The sequence below is a fragment of the Melanotaenia boesemani genome, chromosome 22 (assembly GCF_017639745.1).
Source record: "Melanotaenia boesemani isolate fMelBoe1 chromosome 22, fMelBoe1.pri, whole genome shotgun sequence".
NCBI classification, from domain to species: Eukaryota; Metazoa; Chordata; class Actinopteri; order Atheriniformes; family Melanotaeniidae; genus Melanotaenia; species Melanotaenia boesemani.
In genome coordinates, this window is record NC_055703.1 from 13,704,952 (window position 1) to 13,731,686 (window position 26,735).

A 26,735-nucleotide genomic window follows, 5' to 3' on the forward strand; every position below is an offset into this window, starting at 1 on the left:
AATGTGTGCATTGTTCACAAACCCGACTTTGTATTCAAATAGTTGAGGTCTACAGTATTCACATAATACAAACTTCATGTACCTGATTAAATTTCATGATTTTGATCTGTTTTTATTCACTTGTATCTCGCTTTAAAATCCCTTTATTGTATTTATTGTCTTCAATGTATTTCTTTTGGAAAGAAATACATAATATTCAATGGAAAATGTCCACAGCTGTACTTTACAGGTCGGTTGTTTCCAGTCGGGGTGTTTTTGCCAACGTACCAGTCTCGCATAACAACCAAATAAAGGATTATCAGGTATTTGTACGATAAAGTTCGTTATCATTGGCGAAAACGGTCATGATTGCTCCGTGTATTTCTGGTGTTACTAATATTAACATTGCAATATTAATTTTAAAATGACGAGCATTTTATTAATGAATTATCCCATCTTTGTTACAATTAGCATGCTAGCTACCGTTAGCCATTTCATTTCCTGGAAAAAGCTAACTTTACTCAGCTAACCGATTTCTGCATTCATTCGTTTACTGATAACTGGCATTACACACACACACGCATATTGTGTATCTGAGCTGTCTTTTTTTCCTGCACGGTCAGATCATGGAGTTTGCAGAGCTGATAAAGACACCCAGGGTGGACGGGGTTGTCCTGCACCGGCCTTTTATGCCCACCGTGGAGGGCACTCTGTGTTTGACTGGCCATCACCTAATTCTCTCCTCCAGACAGGACAACACGGAGGAGTTGTGGCTGCTTCATTCAAACATTGACTCTATTGAAAAAAGGTGACACTTGTTCTATTTTAGTGGTTTCAAAGCTTTTTCTTCAATGTTTTGTATGTGCTCTTATGGTTAAAAAAAAGTATTTTTAGTGCAACTTGTATACTTCATACTATTAGACATTATTAGATTAGATTATTAGACTGCAGCACTTTTAATAGTGTTCATTCATTTGGTTGCTTATAATTTGCTTTAATAGAAAATGTTATGATGTCAAGAACAGATGTGTAAGGGTATTCTAAAGGACTTAGACTGATGGGGATTAGATCACAATTTACATTGCACTTTTCACCTTGAAATATGCACACACTCTGCAGTGCTTACCTTTAACAACCAATATGGACCTCGTCTTTTAGATTTGTGGGATCTTTGGGAAGCATCATAGTCAGATGCAAAGACCTGCGGGTGATTCAGCTTGACATTCCTGGCATGGAGGAATGTCTCAACATTGCTAGCTCTATTGAGGTGAAGGGACCAAATCTTATCCACTAAAAAGTTTCTTTAACTACCTTTTTAAAAATCTGGTGAAATATTGAATATGTTTCTAATTTCTGTCAAGGCTTTGTCCACACTTGATTCCATCTCCCTGATGTATCCGTTCTTCTACCGGCCCATGTTTGAAGTCATAGAGGATGGATGGAATTCATTTCTCCCACAGGATGCCTTTAAAGAGTTGGAGTCCATGGTATGGAAATGTTCAGTGGTAATCAACTCTAACTGTGACGTCAGAATATAATTGACCAAACCCAGGACTGTCTTTTACCATGAGACTGTCCTTCTCTCAGACAGATGAGTGGAGACTGAGTGAAGTCAACAAGGACTTCAGTGTGTGTTCGTCATACCCCCCTCTAGTGGCAGTCCCTAAAGACATCGATGATGAATCACTGAAGAAAGTTGCTACTTTCCGTCACAGTGGCCGCTTTCCAGTACTCAGCTACTATCACAAGAAGAACGGCATGGTGAGCATGTGGAAAATAATCAAATCATTCCTTCTGTTTCTTTTGCACTCTATTTCACAACATAATGCTTTTTTAAGATCTCACATCACTTCCGCTTTTTAGGTGATGATGCGAGCAGGACAGCCACTGACAGGCACCAATGGGCGACGATGCAAGGAAGATGAGAAATTGATCAATGCTACTCTGAGACCGGGAAAGCGGGGATACATAATCGATACACGCACCATCAATGTTGCTCAGCAGGCCAAAGCTCGAGGAGGGGGGTTTGAGTCTGAAGGAAACTACCCACAGTGGAGGAGGATCCACAAGGCCATTGAAAGGTGGGTATTTATTGCAAGATTCTTGTACAATTTCGTTTTTTTTTTTGGAAGTTCATACTAAGTAGCAATTTTTTTATGTTGCTGTCATGTATGTTTAGTATTAATAAGTTGTCACTTTATATAAAATAGTCTTTTAGCATTGGTAATGTATATCTGTAATTTCCAGGTCTAATGTGCTCCAGGACAGCCTGATTAAACTAGTGGAGGCATGTAGTGATCAGTCCCACAGTATGGACCGCTGGTTAAGCAAGCTAGAGGCCTCCAACTGGCAGACTCATGTCAAGGAGATCCTCACCACTGCCTGCCTGGCTGCTCAGTGTGTCGACAGGTCAGACTTGTGTTTCCTTTGCTCTCCTCTGAAGTCAGGACTGATTAGTACGGACTTAGAAAAGCATGTAACTTGTTAAAAAACTATGATCATGTGTGTGTCTGTCCTAGGGAGGGAGCATCAGTGCTAGTTCATGGAACAGAAGGGACAGATTCTACTCTGCAGGTGACCTCCTTGGCTCAGATCATCCTTGATCCAGCCTGCAGGACCATCAAAGGCTTCCAAGGCTTGGTGGAGCGAGAGTGGCTTCAGGTGAGCTTCAATTAGCTTTGATGCAATGCTTAACATGTTTTTATTGCTGAGCATAAAAGTACATTAAAGGGCATCTCAGACAGAAACATCTATCAAGGATCTTGATTTCTCTTTGGACATGGTTTTAGTACTTACCTTCATTGCCTATACTCTCCCTCTTGACCATCTTCCCAGGCGGGTCACCCATTCCAGCAACGCTGCTCCCAGTCTGCCTTCTCCAACAGCAAACCTCGGCAAGAGTCCCCCACCTTCCTGCTCTTCTTGGATTGTGTGTGGCAGATCCTTCACCAGTTTCCCTGCTCCTTTGAATTCAGTGAAAGCTTCTTAGTGCTTCTCTTCGAACACGCTTACGCCTCTAAGTTTGGTACTTTCCTTGGCAGCAGTGCAGCCGACAGGTAAGTTCAAATAGACTTTTGTTTGAGTGCTAGCTTATGTCAACCTCAGCTCTTTCCTTTGTAGAGCAGTCAAAAGCATGTACCGTATGCGATTTAGTTTTCCCAATTTCTTTAATTAAAAAAAAAAGCAAATTGTCACTCCATAAATATTTAGACTCATTTGCAAACCAGACATGATGTGCTTTTCAGGATCAGAATCAGCTTTTTTGCCAAGTATGTGAACATATGCAAGAATTTTTTTGCCAGCAGTTGTTGTCGCTTTAGTTAGAAGTAAGGAAATGAAGGAGGAAAACTCCTAAAAGGCTGCAGAAGCCCAGCTGTCTGAGCATTCCGAGTGCACTGGCTACTTTCCCCTGTCTCTGTCTCCTCTATTGTCCATAGAGAGCTGCTGCTCTGCTAACCAAAAGTTATGAAAAACATTTCAGGTGGAAAAATGTCCAAAGTGAGCTGCCTAATGTTTAGGAGCCCACCCTGCTGAGAGTGATGAGGTCTGAGTGTGCAGACACAAAAACACACACAGTACTAAAGAGTGCAGCGCCACCCTGGAGAGTCTTCAGGTTACAAGGTGGCTGTTTAAAAAAGTAATAATTTCCTGTTCTTGTTGGTTAATCAAACACCTTTTTACTTTTATACAGGGCCAGACTGTCTCTGCCTGAGAAGACTGTTTCCCTTTGGTCATGGGTGAATAGACCACAGGAGCTGGAGCATCTGACCAACCCGCTCTACGAGGCCAACAGTCTTGTTATTTGGCCCTCTGTGGCCCCTCAGAGCCTCCTGCTGTGGGAAGGTAAACAGCAAACAAACAACAAGCAGGGGCTCAGATTTTAAACCTATTTAAGCGAACTCTTGTAGAAACATTTCCTAAAAATGTTAAATAGAGTTCATTAAGATTTTGATAATATAATTAAAATGATGGAAATGAACAAAAGACTAATGAATGAGTATACATGATTTAAAATCAGATTTCAGGCAAGTAGGCATCATTTGAAAGGCTGAAATGGATAGCTGTATAAAAAAAAAGGATTAGGGCAACTTCACTCATAATGAAAGTGTCACACAAAGACAGATTGGTTGATGTAATTTAATTTCCATGTTGAACTTCCTAATCTTTCCTCACTTTTGTGTGATGAATTAACACATTAGTTGTCATACCAGTGTGAGCTGGACTCATGCTTTGAATTTTAATAGTATATCCTCTATTAATTTTATCAAGATTATCTACATGATTACATTTTTTTTATCCAAACATACATTCTGGCATCTTACCAGAAGGGGGCACCAGTGATTCTACCATTTAATCCCCTCCCAAACTGAGTGACAAGTAATTCGTGAGCCTTTAGTAAATACCATAACACGTTGGTAGTTTTGATGAAGAAAAATAGATTCAAACTATAATGTAAAAAATAGTTTGCTGCTACTTTACTGTAAGAAACAGAGCAGATTATATATTTTAAAGTTTGTACATTTTGTACAAAAACATATTGTACAGTCATTTTGAAATGCACGGCAACCTGACGTCAAACATTTTCTGACCTCTGTTTGTGTCATGGTGAACATTCAGTGATAGCCTGCCTCATAAACCTCTCAGTGAAGCAATTTCAGCATTGCTACCTGCCTCTCATGAGTTGAACTCGAGGCATATATTCACTGACCCCTGAGTGCTGATGCCGATTACAATGCAGAGCATTTTACAGCCAGTGATCATATGCAGGCTAAATCTCACAGACTTGGCTGTTGACACTCTTTAAATAACACAGTCACAAGAGTTAGCAGTGCTGTCATTTCACAGTGAATATTAAGACTTAGCTGTCTTTATGACATGAAAATGTTTTTATGGACATATTTATTATAAATTAAGCATACCAAATGCTTTATGCTTGTATCATGTATGTATCATGTATCATAACAGACTAAGACTAAGAGTTCAAGGTTTTTTAAATTAATTAATATCTCAAAAACTTTGATATTACATCATAGCGCCACTCTGTGAGCTTCAAGCAAATCGAAAGCTTTGTATAAGGTTAGGGTTACCTGTCAGGGTAGAAACCATTAAGCAAAACGAAAAATAATTTTGACTTCCCACTTCCAGGTTACACCAAATACAGCATGACTTGACCCTGATGTTCTCTGACCTAAGCTGACCTCAACTAATTCTGGGGGAATGGGAGAAACCCATGCGTAGCCAGTTGTAAAACAGACATGGGGGAGGGTAAGATCCTCACAGGCAGCTTGTGTCAGGGGCCTCCTTTGCTGTCATAAGGTTTAGACTTGCACACTGATTCTAAGTGAAGAGGCACTAGACATGTGAGAACTCGCTGGTGCACGTGACATCCTGCTTACAGAGCACTTTCCCTGAAAATGACCCACACCTCTGGGTCAAGTTATAAGACCCTACTGAAGACCAGATTTTTTGTTGTTAATGTGGATGCTAACATGGATCAAATCTTCTTGTGTCACATAAGTCTGGACAGAACCAATTCTTGTATCTCAACTTTGTAAGTCAATTTAAAAAGATTTTAATGCCTTTAATAAACAATGCAAGGCTGTGTTGTAAGGGCCCTCAGTCAGATTTAGATCTCAATAATCTAGAAAATTCCTGTTATTAACATGTTTTACTGGTCCATCGAATAGCTTTGACCAGAAAAGGGTTTGGTCCTTTACAAACCTGTTCTCATTTTCAACGACAAGCTGTTTCTGAATAGTGTTACACATTCCAGTCATACTACAAGTCTGTCTCTGCGTAAGCCCCACACCCACCATCATGATCCCTGTGCACTGTTTTGTAATGCTGCTTGATGTCAACTCATGTTAGCTTCTCTTTCAAAAGCGTTCATTCAATGTAGCTTGCAAGGCGGTGAAACCTTTAGAACTTATGCATAAATTTCACATAAAACATCATCAGATTTTCACAAGTCCTAAAAGTAGAAAAAAACTCAGATTAAATACATATATAAATACATATATACAATTTTCATTGTGACTCAGAAGTAGCATTTCCAGCATGTTGACACTGTTTATCTGGATTCCATGCAAATATTTTAAGTTGCTTTTTATGTGTGAGAAAATAAAAACATGCAAAACAATCTTCTTGCAGTATTTTCTGCTACTTATCCATCTGTCATGATTCTATCCTCCTTCTTTTCTGTTACAGGAGTTTTCCTTCGCTGGAACCGCTCGTCCAAGTATTTGGATGAGGCTTACAATGAAATGGTGCATATAGTTGAATACAACAAGGAACTGCAGAATAAAGTAAACAGCCTGCGCAGGCAGCTGGCCCAGCTGGAAACAGAAGACCCTCTGTTACATACCCCAAAGTGACTGACTGACAGACACCTGTGAAAGGTAGCAAGCTGGTGGAAGAAGGGAGGCAGTGTCTGGATGAGTAAATACAAACTAATTAAACATGCCAGTTTATGCTTTTGGTAAAGTTACTTTGAGATATTTCAAAACATAATCAAATGTTATTTCTGTCATTTGATTCTATATTTTTTCCTTGTTTTCTTCACACAGCAAACAGCTCAATGGACTCACACATGCATTTTACAATGTTGTATCATTAGCAGGAGTTAGAGGAAAACTTCATCTCATTGTCCTTTCATATTAGTTTGAATTCAGAACTGCATGAGCAGAGAAAAAAAATAACATCCTTAAATTGCACTTTGACTGCTCTGCTGATTTCACAGAAGCCTCATTAAACCACCACACTCTCACATTTCCTGTCATTTACATACATAGACATCTTTACAATCAGTAAGTCCATTTTTCCCATTTATCTTGTACTGGAATGAGGCATTTAACTGATTAAATTTAATGCATATGTTCGTACATGATTCATGTTTTTTAAAACTCCTGCTGAATGTATATGGCCCTGAAGCACTGCAGAGTAACTATGGCAACCTATGGGGGGCTATAAGGCATCATGTGACTGCAGCATGTTGAGATACAATGCGTAGGATGGGTCATCACCTGCTGTACTCTACGAGGGAGTTGTGTATGTTTATAATTTCTTTCCACAACATTCTGATAAGTAGCCAAAATCTGCATAGTGTAATTACATAAATGATGATTTAATTTAGCCTCATTAAACAGCAATGCTGTTAACACGCCAGCTTTATTATGCATTAAAAACTATATATGCTAAAAGGGTGTGATGCAGGAAAATTGTAAAGATGCTTGTTGTCATGGTGATGGGTGACACTTGACTGAGTTCATCTCTTTTAAAATGTTGCTTCAAAGACTGATTTCCATTTTGGGCTTTAAGATTATGCTTTTTTTCAGTCACATTAATGATAAAACAACATATTTGAGTTTTATACTTTAACATTCAGAGCTGATGCACTTTTAGTTTGAAAGCGTGCCAATTTGTTTATATGTATCACATGTTTGTGAAGCCATAATCAGTTGTAGAAACACTGATCCGATCTTGTGAATAGCTTTGAAGCATCCAGCTGTTGCCACGTTAGACAATGAACAATGATGACAGAGTCAGTCTCTCCTGGAAAAGTTCACCATTTTCACATGTAATATAGTCATTTTCAAACCAACCCAGGACTAAATATAGCAAGTCAGTGGACAGCTAAGCCACATAAACAGTACAAATGTTTCAAAACCTGCCATTGAAATGACATTTAACAGAGTTGCACTTCAGCATTTAAGACTTGTTTTTCTGTGCTCTCCATAGTGATCCTATTCAGAAAGCTTTACACATCCCACTGGTTATTAAGATAAAACACTGTTAATCTTTGACCAGTTTTGCTTGTTTGTAGCTAAATGTATCGTATCTGCTTGTTTGAATATAATCTCAATATGTTAATTCTGCTTTCTCTCTAGAGCTATGTATTAACCACACTAAACTACTTTAAAGTACATTAAAAAGAAAAGGTTTACATGTGCATTCAAGGTGTATGCTTTAAATTGTTACCTTCAGCCTAAATGAAAGTTTACTATGATGCTTTGTGGGTGTGTGTGTGTGTTAATGAAAAAAGAGTTTAACAAGATGTAACATGTTGATAATTACACAACTGTATGCTTGCTTTATAATCTAAATTATTTTTGTTTGGTAAAAAAAAATATATATATTAGCAAAAATATTACTGCAGTCTATACAAACAACCGTTTTTTTCTCTCTGTTGTACTGATCAACTGTGTGCAATGCCTTACTGTAACCCAGTCTTAATGATAAACGTGTCTTTACTTTTGTAGCTGACTATCAGAAGCTTGTAATAATCTGACTGTTCAAGACATTTAAACAATTTTAAGTTCTCATGCCATTAAAAGTTACATTTTCAAAAATGTAATTTGAAATCAGTTTTTCTTTTATAATACAATAAATGCAAATATAATTCATATTTAGCTTATAATAATTAAAAGTACATGTAGTGTTGCCATTGTAATGACATTTATCGTTTTACATTAAATATTTATACAACCTTGTATTTGGAGAAAGATACAGTGAAGAGATTCCAGTGAATTTCTTCTTTCTGACAGGGATAACCACTGGATTTTTCATATTACCAGTTGTCTTTTTGTGGCATTAGGCTAAGCCATTTGTAAATAAGGACAGGGAAACTTCAGCTAGCATATATTTTGCTGGATCTTTGGACCCAGCAGTCTGCACATACACGTATAAAACCACTACTGGTCTTTTAAACTTTTACACCTTCCTCTCATATCCTGATAAAACCTTAAGGAGGGTGTGTTTTCTCCTTCACATGAACAATTAACCAACACAATGTTAAGCAACCTTGATCCAGTGTAATGAAAGAGGGACTTTCCAACACAATGGTAGTTGGTATGGAATTTAATTTTCCTCTTCCTGTAATAGCGTGTAATAACGTCCCAGCTTCTGCTCCTCAGGTATTCCTTCTGCTGTGACCAACCAGTCATCTGATGAGGAATAAATAGTCAGGGATCAGCTGATGTTAACAGTTCTACCTTTCAGTTATCACTTGTAACCTGAGTGTGTAAATTCAGTGTGTCCTTGTTTTGATTTATGACTGAACAGGGCAAACTGTATGTACCACATTTTCTTTTTTTTTTTTTTTTTTTGTAAAAACGATGGTACTTTCTGAAAGACAAGGTTTGAGCTTATTTTAGTGTCAGCATTGAGCTGTCGTCTCTCAGTTAGCAGGTTTCATCTTTCAGGGCATGACGCCTACAGGACTGAGGTTATGAAAGTTCACCAACATCAGGCAAAATAAACATTTGATTCATGGCAGTGGATTCAACCTGAGTTTCCTTTTGAGGTATTCAGGATTTGCTGGATTGGTTTTCTATTACATAAGATAAATAGTGTGCCAGTTTATACATTAACTTGTCTTTTGGTCATCCCCATGCCGATTGCAAATAAACCTCAAAAACAAACAGGGTTTTTGCAGACATATATCTTTTATTCACAAAAAGGACTATCACAGTAAAAGAGGATTGATACGTGAAGTGCAGCCTAAATTATCTGGAGGGGGTCTGATTACAAGGTTTTAATTTTACTTTGTTATGGCTCCTGTGGCTTCCTTTTAAACACAAGCAAGGTCACAGGTGTCAGTTCAGTTCAGTTTTATTTAAGTTGCATGATGATAACACATAACAAAAACTCGATCTCACAGCTTTGCCTGGAAGGCGCCAACTCTATGGAACTAGGATAGAGACATATGTTTTGTGACTTGTATCTTCATATTGTTAAACAAGGTTAGGTAGCTTACTGTGTCTGTCACGTTTTTTATATGAATAGTGTAGCACCTATATCTTGGAATTAGCTATTTTGTGCTGGGCAGTATCACATTTTCAGTCCATTACTAATCCAATCTCTCCAGGAATTTACGATGCTGTTATCACACCTTTGAACACAAATGTATTCAATTCTTGTGAAATTTTCACACCCTTGCATTTTTGTCCACTCAGCTTACCCTTAATGCAACTTTGTCAATCCTCAGCTCTCCTCTGCGTTACCGGATACATAATCAGCTTTACTTCCATGTTTCTGATCATTAATGTGCAGACTTTAATAATGTAATGTAATTTTCAGTAACAGTATAACCTGCTATTAAAGGGTATGTGAGCAGCCAGTGAGCAGGTCAACTGAATTTCTCTTTTTACCATCTCCAGAGATCTAACGCGCCTCCTTATGTTTTGGGGAGCTGCAAGCTTTGACAAAGTCTCATTACAGTTGTGGTGACTGAACAAAATTGCAATGACGTGCAGAATTCACGAAGATTAGGATGCATTCACACCAGGATAGTCCGCTGGACTCTGTCTTCTTGGGGGACTGGGTTCAGTTGGGGTGTCCAATATTCTTCTAGACTGAGTTTACGCTGCACTACTCAAACTATTTGGACCTTTAAAATAATGTGTTCCACCCTCCACCAGAGGTGCCGTTGCACCAAGAATTCCTGAAGAAAAATGCAAGACACACAAAGAAGAAGAAAATTTGTTAAATCAGAGCAACTTTGGTTTCTACCATATAACAGCAAAATATGGAGCCACATCAGATCCTAGTGGTCTTGGGCTGATCATATTTCTATCAAACCTTTCCCCAAATTCTTCCAAATTTTGTACTTGTCACCTATAGAATTAATTTGAAGATTTGATTTGTACCTGTGCTTGTTGTTATATTTTCAAATATGAAGATAAAGTCACAAAACTTATGTCCCTACCCTAGTTCCATAAAACCAACCAACCAAACAAAAAACCCTACAATCCAGCTCTTATGAAATCAAAAACAAATTTGCTGGTACATTGAATGTATGGCTATATATATATATATATATATATATATATATAAAACAACAGTGGTGGGCATACCACAACATAAAATGTCAATATCTCAGTAATAACTGGCATGTGTTAGGTGTCATCTTGGTCTGATGATGTCAAAATAAGAACGGTATGATGAGAACAAGCTGTCTTTAAACCAGAACACTTAGATCTCCATTCATAGTTCAAACGCTTCTTTCTTGTGGTTAATCATCTTGTTAGAAAAAAACATGTTGCGCAATAATTACTTAAACATTAGACAATTGTACGTGTGCCTTCAACAGTTTTATAGAAAGTCCAGTTAAGTTCACTTGTAAAGGTTATAGTGCAGTTTAGATACATTCTTATATTATAAAAGAAAATTAAATGTTTTTAACTTGGATTTAAAAGTGTCTACATTTGGTGAATGTTTAATCTCCACTGGCAGTTTGTTCCACTTGTTTGTAGCATAACAGCTAAATGCTGCTTCTCCACATTTAGTGGACTCTGGTCTGGACTAGTTGACCTAAGTCTGTGGATCTAAGAGCTCCTGTAGGTTTATATTCTCTGAACATAAAATACCGGTCAAATGTTTGGACACATTTATCTATTAAATTCAATGGAAAAGTGTGTCTAAGTGTTTAACTGGTACTGTATCACAGATGTATTCTAGGTCTAAACTGTCCTGGGCTCTGTAAATGATCAGTAGGTGACTGACTGGAAGCCTGTGTAACTGGTGTGATGTGTTCAGATATCTTAGTCCTAGTTAAAACTCTAGCAGCAGAGTTGTGGATGAGTCAAGTCAAAGTCAGACAACTTTATTTCTCTCTACAGGGTAGGCTGTTTTTAGGAAGTCCAGTTATTAGACCATTACAATAATCCAGTGTACTGGAAATTAAGGCATGGATGAGTTTCTCCTGGAATAGTGAAAGATTGGCAGAATGGAGGTATTAGCAAGAAAAGGAGGCTCAAACTTTAGGAGGAAAACTAGCTGTCTTAAGTGCTGGATTATTAAAGACAACATTCAGTATGTAGTTCTGCAGGTGACTTGGACATTTATGGAGAGATATTGTTGCAGTTGAGGGAAACGATTTGGTGAAGGTGTTTTAATGCATACATGTGTGCCAATAGTTTAAGAAAGACCAGCAATAGAATTAAATGTTGTCTTGACTGTGACTTGGATGAAATAAATGAAAATTTCCCTTAGGGAAACTAAAATGTTAGGACGATCAGCAAAATACTGTTATTTACTTTGAAATAACAAAATGCTTTGTAAAGTACCAACAATTATTTTTAAATACCTGATGCATAAGATCAAATCCAATACACTAATATTTTTGTGCATGCCACAGTCTTCCTAAAAAAGTTTTTTAGGAGGACTTAAGGACAAATTTGCTCATAAGAACGGTCAGCAAATGAGGCCCATTGTCAGCTAGATGCACAAGATGAGTAGGTGAGGTGGCACACCTGGGAATTCATGTTGAAAGGGTCACTGGTTGCAGATGCAACAAGTACAGGATTTTAAATTAAACACTACCTAGACTCAGGGTGCGAACCACAGGGGAGCTGGGGGAGCTATAGCTCCCCTTAATGAAACATGAGCTCCCCTAGAAACAGGATTTATGAAATGTTGGGGGAGCTATATAATACTGACAATAAAATGTATGCTGATTGCTCACAAATTCACTGTAGCCTAAAGTATGACTATGGATGCTATAATTATTGTGACCACTGAAGCGTGGGGGCGCTCCAAGTTAAACTTCCTGTAGATCTACGTTAAATACAAAATAAAAGAAGTAAATGCGTAAAAGGTAAGACCTGCTTTAACTATTTACAATATGGGAAACTATCATTGCTCATTATATTGTGTATGGCAAGCATCGTTGTGTATGTGTGTGATATGTGGGGAATATTAACTATGTAAGTTGATCTTCGCAAAAAGAGTGGTAAAATTTCTTTTGCAAGGGACATTTGCACCTGTTATTTATTATTGTTGCATAAGAGTTGTTAACCGTTATGTATTGGTACGCCTATGTTCTGTGGGGCAAGCTGTAATATCAGCTGGCATCATGTTCTTACTTGCTGAAAAAAGATAGGAAATGCAGCGGCTCCCCCTAAGCCCACGGTATGGTTCGCACTCTGCCTAGACTACTTTCACTTTCAATGACAAGACTGTGATAGTTTATTGTTCTCTGATTAAATTGTATGTTGTACCAGAAATTTAGTGATAACATTACACTTCTCAGAGGTTTCAAACTGTCATTACCATAAGATTCTGTCAAGAATGGCAGACGTCGGAGGAGGTGAGGACCCAAATGCAGGCAGTCAAGGCAGGAGGCAGAATTGGTGCATGTGACAAGGTTTATTTCCCAAAACTCAAGACAGGGAACTACACACGACAGGGATAACTCCAGTGAACAAAAACCACACATGACCAAATGAGGATCTGACAATGAGTGACTGAAAACCAGGAGTACTTATACACAGAGGGAGTAACAAGACACAGGTGAAGTGGATGACTAAGGGTCACTTCCGGAGGGGGTCCGGAGGAGGGACCAGACCAAAACAAGACAGCCCCTTGACAAAATTCAGGGGGAGCCACCTGGAGGCTGAACAGACGGTAGGATCAGGTCAGGAGGCCGGCTGGGGGGCCGGACGGACCGGGACAGAACCTCCAGCGGACGACCCGGAGGATGAGCAGAGAGCAGGATCAGTTCAGGAGGCCGGCCGGGGGGGCGGACGAACCGGGGAAGGACCGCCAGCGGACGACCAGGAGGCTGTGCAGACAGCTGAATCTCAGGCGGACGGGCAGGCTTGGGCCGGTGTTCTGTCAGTTTAGCATACGCATCAGAGTAGCATACATTACGTTAATGTGCATGCGGGTTAAGGTTAGGGTTAGGGGTAAGGTTAGGGTTAGATGCAGTTAGCTTGCACTATGCGTATGCTGATCTGACAATGTATGCTAAACTGACAGAACACCGGCGCTCTGGAGGACAGGCAGGCTGGATCACCAGAGGCCGGGCAGGCTTGGACCAGAGCTCCGGAGGACAGGCAGACTGGATCTCTGGCGGGGGACGGGCAGACTGGATCTCTGGCGGCGGACGGGCAGACTGGAGCTCTGGGTCGGGTACCAGTAGCAGGTAAGGAGCGTCTCCACCCGAGACCCCCTCGGGAACAGGAACTCGAGCAGGGTGAGGAGCGTCTCGACCCGAAACCCCCTCGGAAACAGGAACTCGAGCAGGGTGAGGAGCGTCTCGACCCGAGACCCCCTCGGAAACAGGAACTCGAGCTGTAGACAACAATAGACGCATTCCGACAGAGAAGTTCTAAGAACGCAGTTCTAATAACTGTCCTAGTTCTAAGAACAGCTCTTCTCCAGGGGAACTGTTTCATGTTGCATTCGCACATGAGTTGGGGGAGGTAGCGGGACCGATGTGACGCATTCGTCTGCGACAGTGGCGTATGACTTTAGCGCCACATAACAACAAAACAAAACCCGCTATAAACAAAACAACACGGCAAGCTAATATGGAGAAGGAAGAGATCGTAGTGTTCATGCTCTGCTTGATAGAGATGTTACTGATGGACTAGATACGTCGCAGACAAAGGAGACGACGTGTAAGTTTAACTTATTGAACATGCGCCGATTGTATACATGTCTTATGAGTAAACATTTCAGACAGTTTTCTACTGTCTGTGTTGAGCAGATTACAATAAGTGAATATTTCAGACGGCGGGTTTATTGTAACTCGTGTTCTGTTTCAGACGTTGCTGCAGCTCATTGAACTCTTCACCGTCCGGCTGGTCCGATAACTAGTTGGAAAAGGTTGTTCTCAATTTTACCGATGAGCAGTGGATAGAGAATTTCTGTATGTCCAGGGAGACATTTCAATACATCTGTGGCCGCCTGAAGCTGCACTGGAGAGGATGGACACAACCACCTGCTGCAGATACTGAAGGAGATGGAGAACAGCCTGGATGTTTTACCTCCTGCCTTCCAGCTAATCACAACACACCTCTTCATAATAAGCATCATGTTCTGGAAGTTCGACAGACAGAACATACATGTATACACGATGTACACATTTAAAGAGAAAATGTTCCATAGAAAAAGCATCATATCATTTTTTTTTTTTTTTTTTTTTTGTGTTATGTGCAAAATAAAGATCTAATCGTCTGCTATTAAGCTTTGTGTGTTTTATGGAATCATCAGTAGAAAGGTGAAGGAGTAATCCGTCACTGAAGGGTTGGTTGTGACCAGAGTGCGAACCATACCGTGGGCTTAGGGGGAGCCGCTTTTTTGCATTTCCTATCTTTTTTCGGCAAGTAAGAACATGATGCCAGCTAATATTACAGCTTGCCCCACAGAACATAAGCGTACCAATACATAATGGTTAACAAATCTTATGCAACAATACATAACAGGTGCAAATGTCCCTTGCAAAAAAAGTTTTTACCACTCTTTTTGCGAAGATCAACTTACATAGTTAATATTCCCCACATATCACACACGTACACAGCGATGCTTGCCATACACAATATAATAAGAAATGATAGTTTCCCATATTGTAAATAGTTAAAGCAGGTCTTACCTTACCTTTTACGCATTTACTTCTTTTATTTTGTATTTAACGTAGATCTACAGGAAGTTTAACTTGGAGCGCCCCCACGCTTCAGTGGTCACAATAATTATAGCATCCATAGTCATACTTTAGGCTATAGTGAATTTGTGAGCAATCAGCATACATTTTATTGTCAGTATTATATAGCTCCCCCAACATTTCATAAATCCTGTTTCTAGGGGAGCTCATGTTTCATTAAGGGGAGCTATAGCTCCCCCAGCTCCCCTGTTTGTCATGTTTAACCAAGATCTGGCATCAAATACTTGTGGACACAAACTACACACCTGTAAACATTTCACCACCCCATTTTATATTTTTACCTTCATATACGCTAAATCTGTGTGACTATGTCCTCATAATTCTAAACCATAACTCAGTCACAACCAGGGTGCGAACCACAGGGGAGCTGGGGGAGCTATAGCTCCCCTTAATGAAACATGAGCTCCCCTAGAAACAGGATTTATGAAATGTTGGGGGAGCTATATAATACTGACAATAAAATGTATGCTGATTGCTCACAAATTCACTGTAGCCTAAAGTATGACTATGGATGCTATAATTATTGTGACCACTGAAGCGTGGGGGCGCTCCAAGTTAAACTTCCTGTAGATCTACGTTAAATACAAAATAAAAGAAGTAAATGCGTAAAAGGTAAGGTAAGACCTGCTTTAACTATTTACAATATGGGAAACTATCATTGCTTATTATATTGTGTATGGCAAGCATCGCTGTGTACGTGTGTGATATGTGGGGAATATTAACTATGTAAGTTGATCTTCGCAAAAAGAGTGGTAAAAATTTTTTTTGCAAGGGACATTTGCACCTGTTATGTATTGTTGCATAAGATTTGTTAACCATTATGTATTGGTACGCTTATGTTCTGTGGGGCAAGCTGTAATATTAGCTGGCATCATGTTCTTACTTGCCGAAAAAAAGATAGGAAATGCAAAAAAGCGGCTCCCCCTAAGCCCACGGTATGGTTCGCACTCTGGTGCTGAGGCACTGGAGCTGGCGGCGAAACTGGAGACGTAGACCGTGGAGCTGGTGTTGACCTCCGAGATGCAGCCCGCCCCAGTGGTTTGGGGCTCATCGCCAGTCTGGTTCCCCAGAATGGCGACCGCTCTGGATAATCCCGCGGCTCCCACTCCGTCTCCAGTCCCAGGAGCATTCCCACCAGTTCACTTGATGTCATGAACTCGAAGGGCCGCCGCCCCTGGTGCCTGGACGTCCTCCTCCTCCTGGACCTTATGGGAGGAGGATCAGGAAACCACAGGTCTGGCTCCTCCACCGTAGGGAACCAGTCAGCAACCTCATAACCGTAATACTGATACCAAGCCATCAAACCTGCTGGGTCCAGTTGTGGTCAGATCCTACTGTCAAGAATGGCGGACATCGGAGGAGGTGAGGACCCAAATGCAGGCAGTCAAGGCAGGAGGCAGAATTGGTGCAGGTGACAAGGTTTATTTCCCAAAACTCAAGACAGGGAACCACACACGACAGGGATAACTCCAGTGAACAAAAACCACACATGACCAAATGAGGATCTGACAATGAGTGACTGAAAACCAGGAGTACTTATACACAGAGGGAGTAACAAGCCACAGGTGAAGTGGATGACTAATCAGGCCAGGTGATCTAATGAGGCAGAACAGAAATCACAGGAACACAAGAGGGAAAACCAAACATGACAAAACTGAAACCTAAAGCATGAACATAACAAGAACTATAAACCAAGAACAAGACCGAACTAAACATGACAAAAACCACAATCCTAAACCATGATCAAAACACCCACCAAAACCCAGAAACCGTGACAAATTCAGTAAGAAATATAAACTTTACTTGCATTTCCTGAGCAGCAGACTTAATTTGTACCTGTTGTTATTCATTCAAAAAATGACATAAAAGTTATGAAACCTGTATAAGTTAAAAACGTAGAGAGAAGAGGTTGCTAAACATACGTCCCAATCCAAGTTCCATACAATGGGCGACGTGTGAGAGAGAGTGGCCTCTGTAAGGGAGGACCGCACCTCCGTGGTTCCACCAATCAGCGACAGAGCCGGCTCCTCCTAAGGCCAGATGGCTGCTGATATAAGCTAGAGGAAGGGCGAAGCTGATGCAACACTGAACGGAGATAACGTATAGGCACCACGGCTGAACGCTGTCGGATCAGCTCGGAGTAGGAAGTAGCATCTCTTTTCATAAAGCCATTCGGGCAATATTTTATTTTGGCTCTTTATTCTCCTGCAGACTAACTGGTAAGTAACCAGTCTATTGAAATCAGACTGTATTTATTTTGTTATTAAGCTCAGATTGGAAACAAAAAGACAAAAAAATAAATAATAATAAAATTAATTATTTAACCGATTGTATACTTGTGCATAATCAGTTTACCTAATGAGACAACGCGTTTCTTAGATCGATTTATTGTTTTAGATCTGTATGACATAAAGAGAAGAGGAAATGAACTCGTCGTTTTTAACCAAAAGAAAGACTCGGTGTGTTAAAGATCCGCGCGTCAAGACGGTTTTTCCTCGCTACTCTGGCTTTGTGCCACTTTTCTTAGCGGCTTATAAATCCTCTGTCTTGAATAGTGGTTTTTACAGAAATGTGTCGGCATATTTAAAGAGTTCACCACGTTGTCATTGTGGGAAGGCAGACACCGGTTTCCGCGCCCTTCTCAGCACGAAACTCACCATCACCGTGACGCAAGGGGGAGCACGTCTAAACTCGGATTACACAACCACCTCCAGAAACAGATACGACAAACATTTAGGGGGGCAAAGGGGGAGCAGAGGAAGGCCATTAAGGTACATACATGCTTTACTTTTAATGCTAGGTCTGCATATTTGACATTTCATTAAATTATATTGTGGTTGAAACATGACATGCAGGAATTTTATATATAAATATATATATATTAAAAAAACAGTGCCACATACTTTTCACATAGGCAACAATATTTTACTTCTACAGAAATATACTATATTATACATATATTTTTATGGTCAATCATCTTGCATGTTGCGCAATAAGTAGGCTACTTAAACTGTAGAAAAGTAGATGTGGATTTAAAAAAAAAAAAGTGTAGAAAAGTACATTTAAGTTCACCTGTGAAAGTTGTAGTACATTTTACGTTCTTTTTGACATCATACTAAAAGATGGGTCTCCCAAACTTTTTTGAGCTATCATATCGGTGTCCACGGTACAGCATGAAGGGGTTAAGTAAATCCTAATGCGCTCCATAAATAATGTTCAAATCCGGTCACTGTGGCCGTCGACTTGTTCTTGGCACATTTTCTTCCGCTGCTGGATGCCTTTGTACGCCCTCTCTCGTTGATTGGCTCTCGGTGAAGGCAGGGCAGTATAAATACTCTCACGTTACACTCGTCTTTCCTACTTTTGGAAACATCCCCTGCTCAACTTCGGTAAGCCACATGAGAAACGTGTTGCATTTAACTCTACTGAGTAATGAGAGAAAGACTTGCGAGGTTTAACGCACAAAACTGGTAGAGTTTCTTATTTTGAGATACTTGCAAAAGAAAACTTACTTTTATTTATTTATTTATTTATTTAGTGAGAGCTTTTACTTTGCATTCAGCTGTTAGGTGTCTTCTTTCTTGCATCTGTAAACCTTTTCAGACAAAACTGATTTAATTTGAAGGTACAGTTACAGTAAGTCTATTTTGGTGCCAGTTTGAACTTATGTCCCTCTATGTGTGTCTCTTGGCACCTGTGGAGAGAACACCAAAAAACGTTATGGCCAAAAAATTCACTGAACGAGAACATCATATGATGGTCTTCTGAGCCACTTTTCATATTTGTTGGGGTGCGATGTGATGCCTTTGGAGTTGTTCAGACTTCCTGTCATCTAAAAGTATGCACACTGTTTTCCTGTAGGTATCAGCATGCCTGTCATCAGAACCCTCAGCAAGGTGGCCAAGCAGGCTCTGCTCAGCACCCCTGGGTGTGGCTGCCAGCCCCTAACTGTGGCCGTGCGTACCATCAGCTTCTCCCCTCGGCAGGTCACAAACGATGCAAGCTTTCACTCTGTGTCCTTCTCAGAAACAGATCACCCCAAAGTTCTAATCACAGGTGAGCAAAGCAACATCTGGTTTTGGCAATTTGCAACCCTCAAATGTAATAGAATACTTTTTTTTTTCAAAAAGTAAATGAATAAGGACATCTGCTTTATGCATGCAAATTAAAAATGGGTATTAAGATAAATCGTGAGCTTGGACAAAGTGTACTCTGAGGCGACTTTGAGACCAGCAGGATTTGTAAGAAGTTTGGCAACAAAAGCAGGAGGGGATGCCAGTTGCACACAAAAAAGTGGGTGTCATGTGATACTCTCCTAGTAACTTAATGTCCATGGAAACCAGCACTGGCGACTACTGTTTGTCTCATTCAGTGTGTGCCACATTCTCAGATCACACCTTGTCTTTTGCAGGTGGTCTGGGTCAGCTCGGAGTGGGACTGGCCAAATTGTTGAGGTGAGAATTTTTCTTAATCTGAATATGAATTATACCATAAGTTGGAGCACACCAGTTCATTGTGTTGTCTTCCCTACAGGAAGAGATTTGGAAAAAACAATGTCATTCTGTCTGACATCAGGAAACCCCCAAGCAATGTTTTCCACAGTGGTGAGTAAACAGACAGCTCTGTTTTCAAACTGGATTACATCTTAATGGTACAGACAGTAAATACTCTGTTTCATCACATGAATGGAGATAAAGTTCCTCTGGGGAATTTATGTATGACTAAAACAGATCTCCTTTAAAATGTCTTACATTTCCCAATAACGGAAAATGTCTGTAAATGTATTACAGACATTTTCCTCAGACTGAAATGATTAATTTGAGTAAATTCTCATTTACATTTTTCTGGAATTTACAAGTGTAACTGGATTTAAGTTGTTCAAGAGGGTGCAGATTTGGAACAGAGATTGCTAGCCTCTGCTATTTCTATTAGGAATATCCTGATATGTTTGTCCCCAATGCTCATCTGAGTCATTTAAGATTGAATATCTGCCCTACAGAGATGCAAACTTGCAAATTCCTTCAGCATAGTCTTTCACATATACTTTTCACAACCAGCTGAAGTGTGCATCATGCATCCCATGCTAGGAGATCTAAACAGCTGTTAAGCCGGACGTTCGCACATCAGATAGTGCCACTAGGGTTTTCCCTGATGTTTAGTGCAGATGATTGGGTTTATTGAGGCACAAAAAGATGACAAAAACCCATCATTTCAACTGCAGCAACTGGTGGGTCATCTAGAGTGATGAATTCGGTAGCTCTCTTTTTGTTTTGCTCCATCTCAGCAATGAGGTAAAAGGCAGTCTCAAAACCTTTTGCTTCTTCAGTTACTTCAGATAAAACATTTAAATTCTTCTTTGTATATTTAGAATAGTTTTCCTTATTGAAATACACAATAGTTTATTTTGCTAATAGGTAGTGATGTTTAAATTGTATTTTGTTTTTCAGCAGTACAAAATTCTTAAACAATTTCAAGTGAAGCTATTAAACTTTTCTTCTTCTAATTTTATTGGCGTTCAGCTCCATTAGCAGAGCAAAGAAGAATTGTTGAGCTGAAAGAAATCAAGCCACCCAGTAGAAGCTGACAATCACAATTCCTGCCATATATTAGTGAACTCTGACTCATGTTAGGCAATTATTTGTCACCATCAGGTCCATTCATCTACTCAGACATCCTGGACTACAAGAACCTGCGAGAAATTGTGGTGAACAACCGCATCACGTGGCTGGTTCACTACAGCGCCCTCCTCAGTGCTGTTGGGGAAGCTAATGTGGCCTTGGCACGCTCTGTTAACATCACCGGTGAGAGAAAAACTTTAATTTTTTTTTTTCATCTATCTTTTTTACAGCATCTTTGTTTGGCTTAAAGTAACATTGCGGAAGTCACATGTCTCGTCTTATGAAATTGGCTTAAAATGTAGCAATATGTTGCAGAAGACAGGAGAGATAGTGCTGTCTTTATATAAAGCTGTCACAGTACTCAGAATGATAATTAGCATTATCCTTGTTTTTCTTAGGGCTTCATAACATCTTGGACATTGCAGCAGAGCACGGCCTGCGTCTCTTTGTCCCCAGCACGATCGGTGCCTTTGGTCCCACATCCCCCCGCAACCCTACGCCTGATCTGTGTGTGCAGAGACCTCGCACCATCTATGGTGTTTCCAAAGTCCATGCCGAGTTGATGGGAGAGGTGAGAAAACAGATTAATTAGTTGTTAGGTGGAATTATGCTTGTTTTTATCTACACTGATTGGCATTAACCTGTACAAAAGAGATGCCTAATCTCACTTTTTGTTGATTCTTTTCTGTCCTTCAACAGTATTACCACCACCGCTACGGCCTGGACTTCCGCTGTCTCCGCTACCCAGGAATCATCTCTGCTGATTCTATGCCAGGAGGTGGCACAACAGGTACAGAGCAGACATTTAAAATGACATTTAGAGTGGTATTCAAAGTTTGCTGTTGGCAAGATTAAAATAGATAAATTATGACTGCAACAGCTCTGATAGGTTTCACTTACAGTAGATGTCTATTTAAGTGTCCTCCATGTCATAAGTTTGGTTTGTGATTTATTAACTTTGGACTTGACCAAACTTGTTGCTCTTTTCTCTGTTTGATCTAATATTCAAATGATTGTAATAGTGATGTACAATCTGTCTCTGAGCAGACTACGCCGTCCAGATTTTCCACGATGCAATCAAAACTGGCAAGTTTGAGTGCAACTTGAGGCCTGACACGCGGCTGCCCATGATGTACATCGACGATTGCCTGCGTGCCACGTTGGAGATGATGGAGGCGCCAGCTGAAACACTCAGCATGAGGACTTACAACATCAACGCCATGAGCTTTACCCCAGAGGAGTTGGCCCAGGAGCTCCAGAAGCAGATGCCTGAGCTGGAAGTCACATATGACGTCGACCCCGTACGACAGGCAATTGGTACGCCTCCCTGCAGATGAAATGTTCATCATTTTTACTGAATTCTGCAAGTGTCAAACTAAACTCTTTTGTTCTTCCTTTTTTTTTTTTTTTTTTAAATTTGTTTAGCTGATAGCTGGCCGATGAACTTCGATGATTCCAACGCACGGAATGACTGGGGCTGGAAGCACGATTACGATCTCCCAGAGTTGGTCCAGACCATGCTTAACTACTTCGGTGTTGAAACGCGCATGGCTCACGTTAACTGAGACGCTGCATCAGAGTGTTTTCTTTGTATATATTGTAAAAACTGACCAAAGACAACAGAGAAACTTGCCCTGTAAATAGTAGTTCTCTGTATAAAAGAGAAGGGCTCTGCTTGCCTGCTGCAAGACCACCATGTCTCCAGAATGTAAAGGTCTGTGCAGGCTTGACAATCCTCCCTGTTCTGTTTGTGTACCTCTGCTTTGCTTGCTAATGCTTTTTTCTGCTTAGACATTTCAGGAAAGAGCAGTCTGTCAGTGCTGGATCAGCTTGGCCTATGACATAGAGGATGACATGTTAAAAACGCAAATTAGAATTTTGGTTTGATTTTTTAGCTAGACTTCAAAATATTGTTGATATTAAACTATTGAGGCCTTTAGCTCTTTAGCTTAAATTCATTTAGAAGTGTGCAAATGTAGACGATGCATCTTTTGATGATCTTGAAAGGGGGAAAGACAAAGAACCTGGTCATCTTTGAGGGGGATTATCCGATGCAGCGCAGCTCAGTAGTTCTGCAGAGTTATTCTTGTTTATTTCACATAACATTATTTATTCTGTCGCTGTTAAATTTCTGGGATTTTGTCACTCAAAAAAATTTAAGTCTCTTCTTCCTTGATGTTTTTCTTTACTTTTGTTATTTACTTTTCTGTCCCTTTTTGTCAGTTCTCACATTTCGACACAAAATGTAGATGTGACGCCATATGTCACATCTGCAATCAGACATATTTGGTGTCTGTACAAGAAATGGAAACTTTTTTTTAAGTATGAAAGAGCGTCTGATCTTTCAATCACAAAAACAAGCTTGGACAATAAACCTTTTTCATATATCTGTTTCTGTCGTCATTTTCACACATATGTCTGTAACATCTGTTCCTATCTGCAGAGCTTACTCTCCCATCCCATAAATGCTTCAACCTTTGGAGCAGGATTTGTCCTGATTATTTCATTTAATAAGCATGCAAAATAAAGAAACTTCAGATTTAGTAACTAAGAAAAAATTAAAGGTCATAATATAAGATTGTGAGACATATATTCCACCACACATGCTTACACTTGCTCCTAGGGAGACTTTAGAGATAATAAACTTAATGTGCATGTTTTTGGTCTGTGGATGGAAGCTAAAATACCTGCAGATAACACAAGCGTGCATGCACAAGAAGGTCCCAGCTGAGTTTAGAAGCAGGGACTTTCTGGTTGTGAGATGATGGTGCTAACCACCATACCACTGTGGAATTCAAATGTTATTTATTAAAATTTTCATATACATATATATATATATATATTCTTATCTGTAGCTGAACTGACATAAGTTAAAACCAAAATTTTAACTACTGTATATTTTTGACCAATGTGAATTGAGTCTTTCAGCACTCATTTCTGAGCAGTGATATGAAAAGCTATAACCTTGCAGGAAGCAGACTTCAATTGGTAAGTGAGCAATTACAGCTCATATATACACAAAGTGTTTATATCAAGTAGCACTAAGTAAATGCATCAATGGAGCAATGTCCTTGACAACGTGGTTGATAGCCCTTCTTCTGTTTCTCTGTGTCAGTTATTGCAGTTGTTTCAGGTAACATTGTTTTGTTTGCAGTTGGCCTGAAAGAGTCATTACAGCACACGTTTATAAAGTAAAACAACATTAAGTCTCATCCATTTCTTTTGAAACTAAGAAATTTTGTAAATCAACTTTACTATCTCATTGGTTTAATCATGTGTCAAAGCTCTTAAAATGAAAGTCGGTAAAAGACTGCAGGTCTGTTTGCTTTCGAGAGCTGGACAGAAATGTGAAGTTGTAGAAGAACGTCTGTATTTGAACTGAATTTGCAAAGTTCAAAGTTTACTTAATTCTGATTTTCTATCTTCTTTTTGTTGAAATTCAGCTGACAGTGTAGCTGATTGCGGTAATTCAGAACTTACGACACATACACACTTGTGTAGGGATGTGTACATACTGCTCCTATACTGGCTGCAGACTGTCATAGGCCAAATGTCCCCACATACAAATGTAAATTTGCATGCCTGCATGTAAAAGTGATTCAACACCTGTCTTGCTTTCAATGCTTGCTGAGCACAGAGGTAGAATGGGGTGGGTGGGAAGGAGAGACATCTGATGAGGTCTTGTGCCTTTGTTTGCTGTAAGGGAAACTTTCTCTCTTATGTAAGATGTCCCCATGGGTTGTGCACATGCTTAGAGTTCAGCGAACTTCCTTCATGTCCCATGCCATGCTTTGTTCCTCATTATGAAATATGATTCTTGCAGAGTGCATCATATTATGTTTGACTGGGGCAGAAAATGAAGGACAGGACACCATAACATTCTATTCTTGTAAGTGATATCCACACAAAGGTCCCGTTGCCATGGTAGTACATACAGTATTAGATGTGATACAACATACAATCCTTTTACGTCATGCAGCTCAATCCTGTGGTTTCTTTGTTCAGCTGACGTTGTTTCACACTCACACACAGACAGGTGTGTGATTAAAAAAAAGATGTAAACATTTTTCAAAGGTTTTTAGAGCTTTAATCAAAGCTTTAATCATTTAAAGTTCCTGCTTCAGTAGTCTAAGCTACTAATTCATATTGAGTTGTTTATTCAAGAACGTTTTTAAGCTGCATGTGCACAACTTGAAACAAAAACGTTTGCGTAAGCATTTTTATTTATTAATTTAATTACCATAAGGCTTACTGTTCTTTCAGGCATAGCTGGCAAAAGATGTCTGGATTATAATACTGACTGTTGCTGATCCTGATTTGGCCTCTGTTACACAACCTTGTCTTTATCCCTTTCTTGATGTGGCACTTTGCAGTTATGGGGTCATATTACAGCAGACTGAGCTTTGAGCAATATTAACCGCTTAATGCCTGGCGTCACAAATATGCAACAAACTACTTCTGGCTTTTGTTTATTTTATTTCTTTATATCTAGACCATCTGTTCCATTTATTTGTTTGCTTTTATTCACTTTTATTTTTGTATGTATTTCTATATTATTTATTTGTCATTAATCTTTATTTATTTATTGTTACTCATTTATTTAAGATTACACTTTATTTGGCACCATGACAAGAAATATCTATCTATCTATCTATCTATCTATCTATCTATCTATCTATCTATCTATCTATCTATCTATCTATCTATCTATCTATCTATCTATCTATCTATCTATCTATCTATCTATCTATCTATCTATCTATCTATCTATCTATCTATCTATCTAATACCTCTGGCAACTGTAACGCAAAATAAATCACACAATAACCATTAATATTCAACTGAACTTAAACTAAAAATCGCATTTAGACATAAACCCTGAGTCATCTGTTCCTTTTCAAGGCAAACAAACTTTAAAAGTGACTCAACCTGGACATTTCCTGCATCCTTGACATGATTTCATTGAACTCTATTGCAAATCTGTAGAAACATTGCACATGAGTAAATAATATATTCAGTCTGTGGTTAGAAACACATGAATGGTCAAAGATTACCTCGTGTCAAGTCTAGTAAGACTGATCAAATCTGAGAAAGCTTGCCAATAACTAATTTGACCTTTTTAAAAATTTTATATTTCACAAATTCTTAATAAAATTCATTACACTCACTGAAAATTTTGCTCTACCAAAAGTGTAGCACAAGCTGTTAAAGGATTGGACACTTAATAAATCTCAGTCAGCAGCCACCCATAACATGGACTCCACAATAAGCTACCACAACAGTTTTAGCCCTTAATGTTCAATCCCAAAAGCAGGTCTAATGAAAAATGCTTCATCACATAACAAGTCTACAATAACAGTAAAGGGACCTTGAGCAACCAGCCAGTCCCCCCACACACGGTGACTGTAAGCCTGCTTCTGTTACAGTAAATGCTGGTGCTGGGTTTTATTTAGGTTGGCACGCTGTCTCTCACCCTGAGTACAAGTTACATAAGAGTGACTATGATATTCCTGTGGAATGCAGTTGGTTCATATCTGTTCTTTAGGTGTTTACTTTAAGAAGGCTAAAGTTGCTGCATTCAAAGCCTTTTTGCCTGTTCATGAGAGAGATCTCTGCCTAAACCTGTTATTAGAGCACAGTTACTAGACATTTCTTAGCAGCACAAATAGCTTGTTATCACAACATATACTGCA

General features: G+C 39.5%; 2 protein-coding genes across 3 annotated transcripts; both read left to right on the forward strand.

Moving 5' to 3' along the window:
• The first annotated feature begins 239 nt into the window (after positions 1-239).
• Positions 240-6,896, forward strand: mtmr9 (myotubularin related protein 9). Its single transcript, XM_041976352.1, has 11 exons — positions 240-302; positions 603-787; positions 1,138-1,246; positions 1,341-1,466; positions 1,567-1,740; positions 1,843-2,060; positions 2,227-2,388; positions 2,499-2,640; positions 2,815-3,035; positions 3,671-3,822; positions 6,187-6,896. The coding sequence occupies exons 2-11, from the start codon at positions 606-608 to the stop codon at positions 6,351-6,353; spliced, it is 1,653 nt and encodes a 550-aa protein (XP_041832286.1). The 5' UTR covers positions 240-302; positions 603-605; the 3' UTR covers positions 6,354-6,896.
• A 10,596-nt stretch (positions 6,897-17,492) lies between these two features.
• Positions 17,493-23,429, forward strand: tdh (L-threonine dehydrogenase). Of its 2 annotated transcripts, none has more exons than XM_041975745.1 (9): positions 17,493-17,643; positions 19,286-19,480; positions 19,836-19,878; positions 19,958-20,028; positions 21,076-21,225; positions 21,441-21,613; positions 21,742-21,832; positions 22,090-22,359; positions 22,468-23,429. In XM_041975745.1, the coding sequence occupies exons 2-9, from the start codon at positions 19,294-19,296 to the stop codon at positions 22,605-22,607; spliced, it is 1,125 nt and encodes a 374-aa protein (XP_041831679.1). In that variant the 5' UTR covers positions 17,493-17,643; positions 19,286-19,293; the 3' UTR covers positions 22,608-23,429. The 2 variants fall into 2 exon arrangements, with proteins under 2 accessions (XP_041831679.1, XP_041831680.1); XM_041975746.1 differs by lacking the exon at positions 17,493-17,643 and adding an exon at positions 18,734-18,813.
• Positions 23,430-26,735: the final 3,306 nt, after the last annotated feature.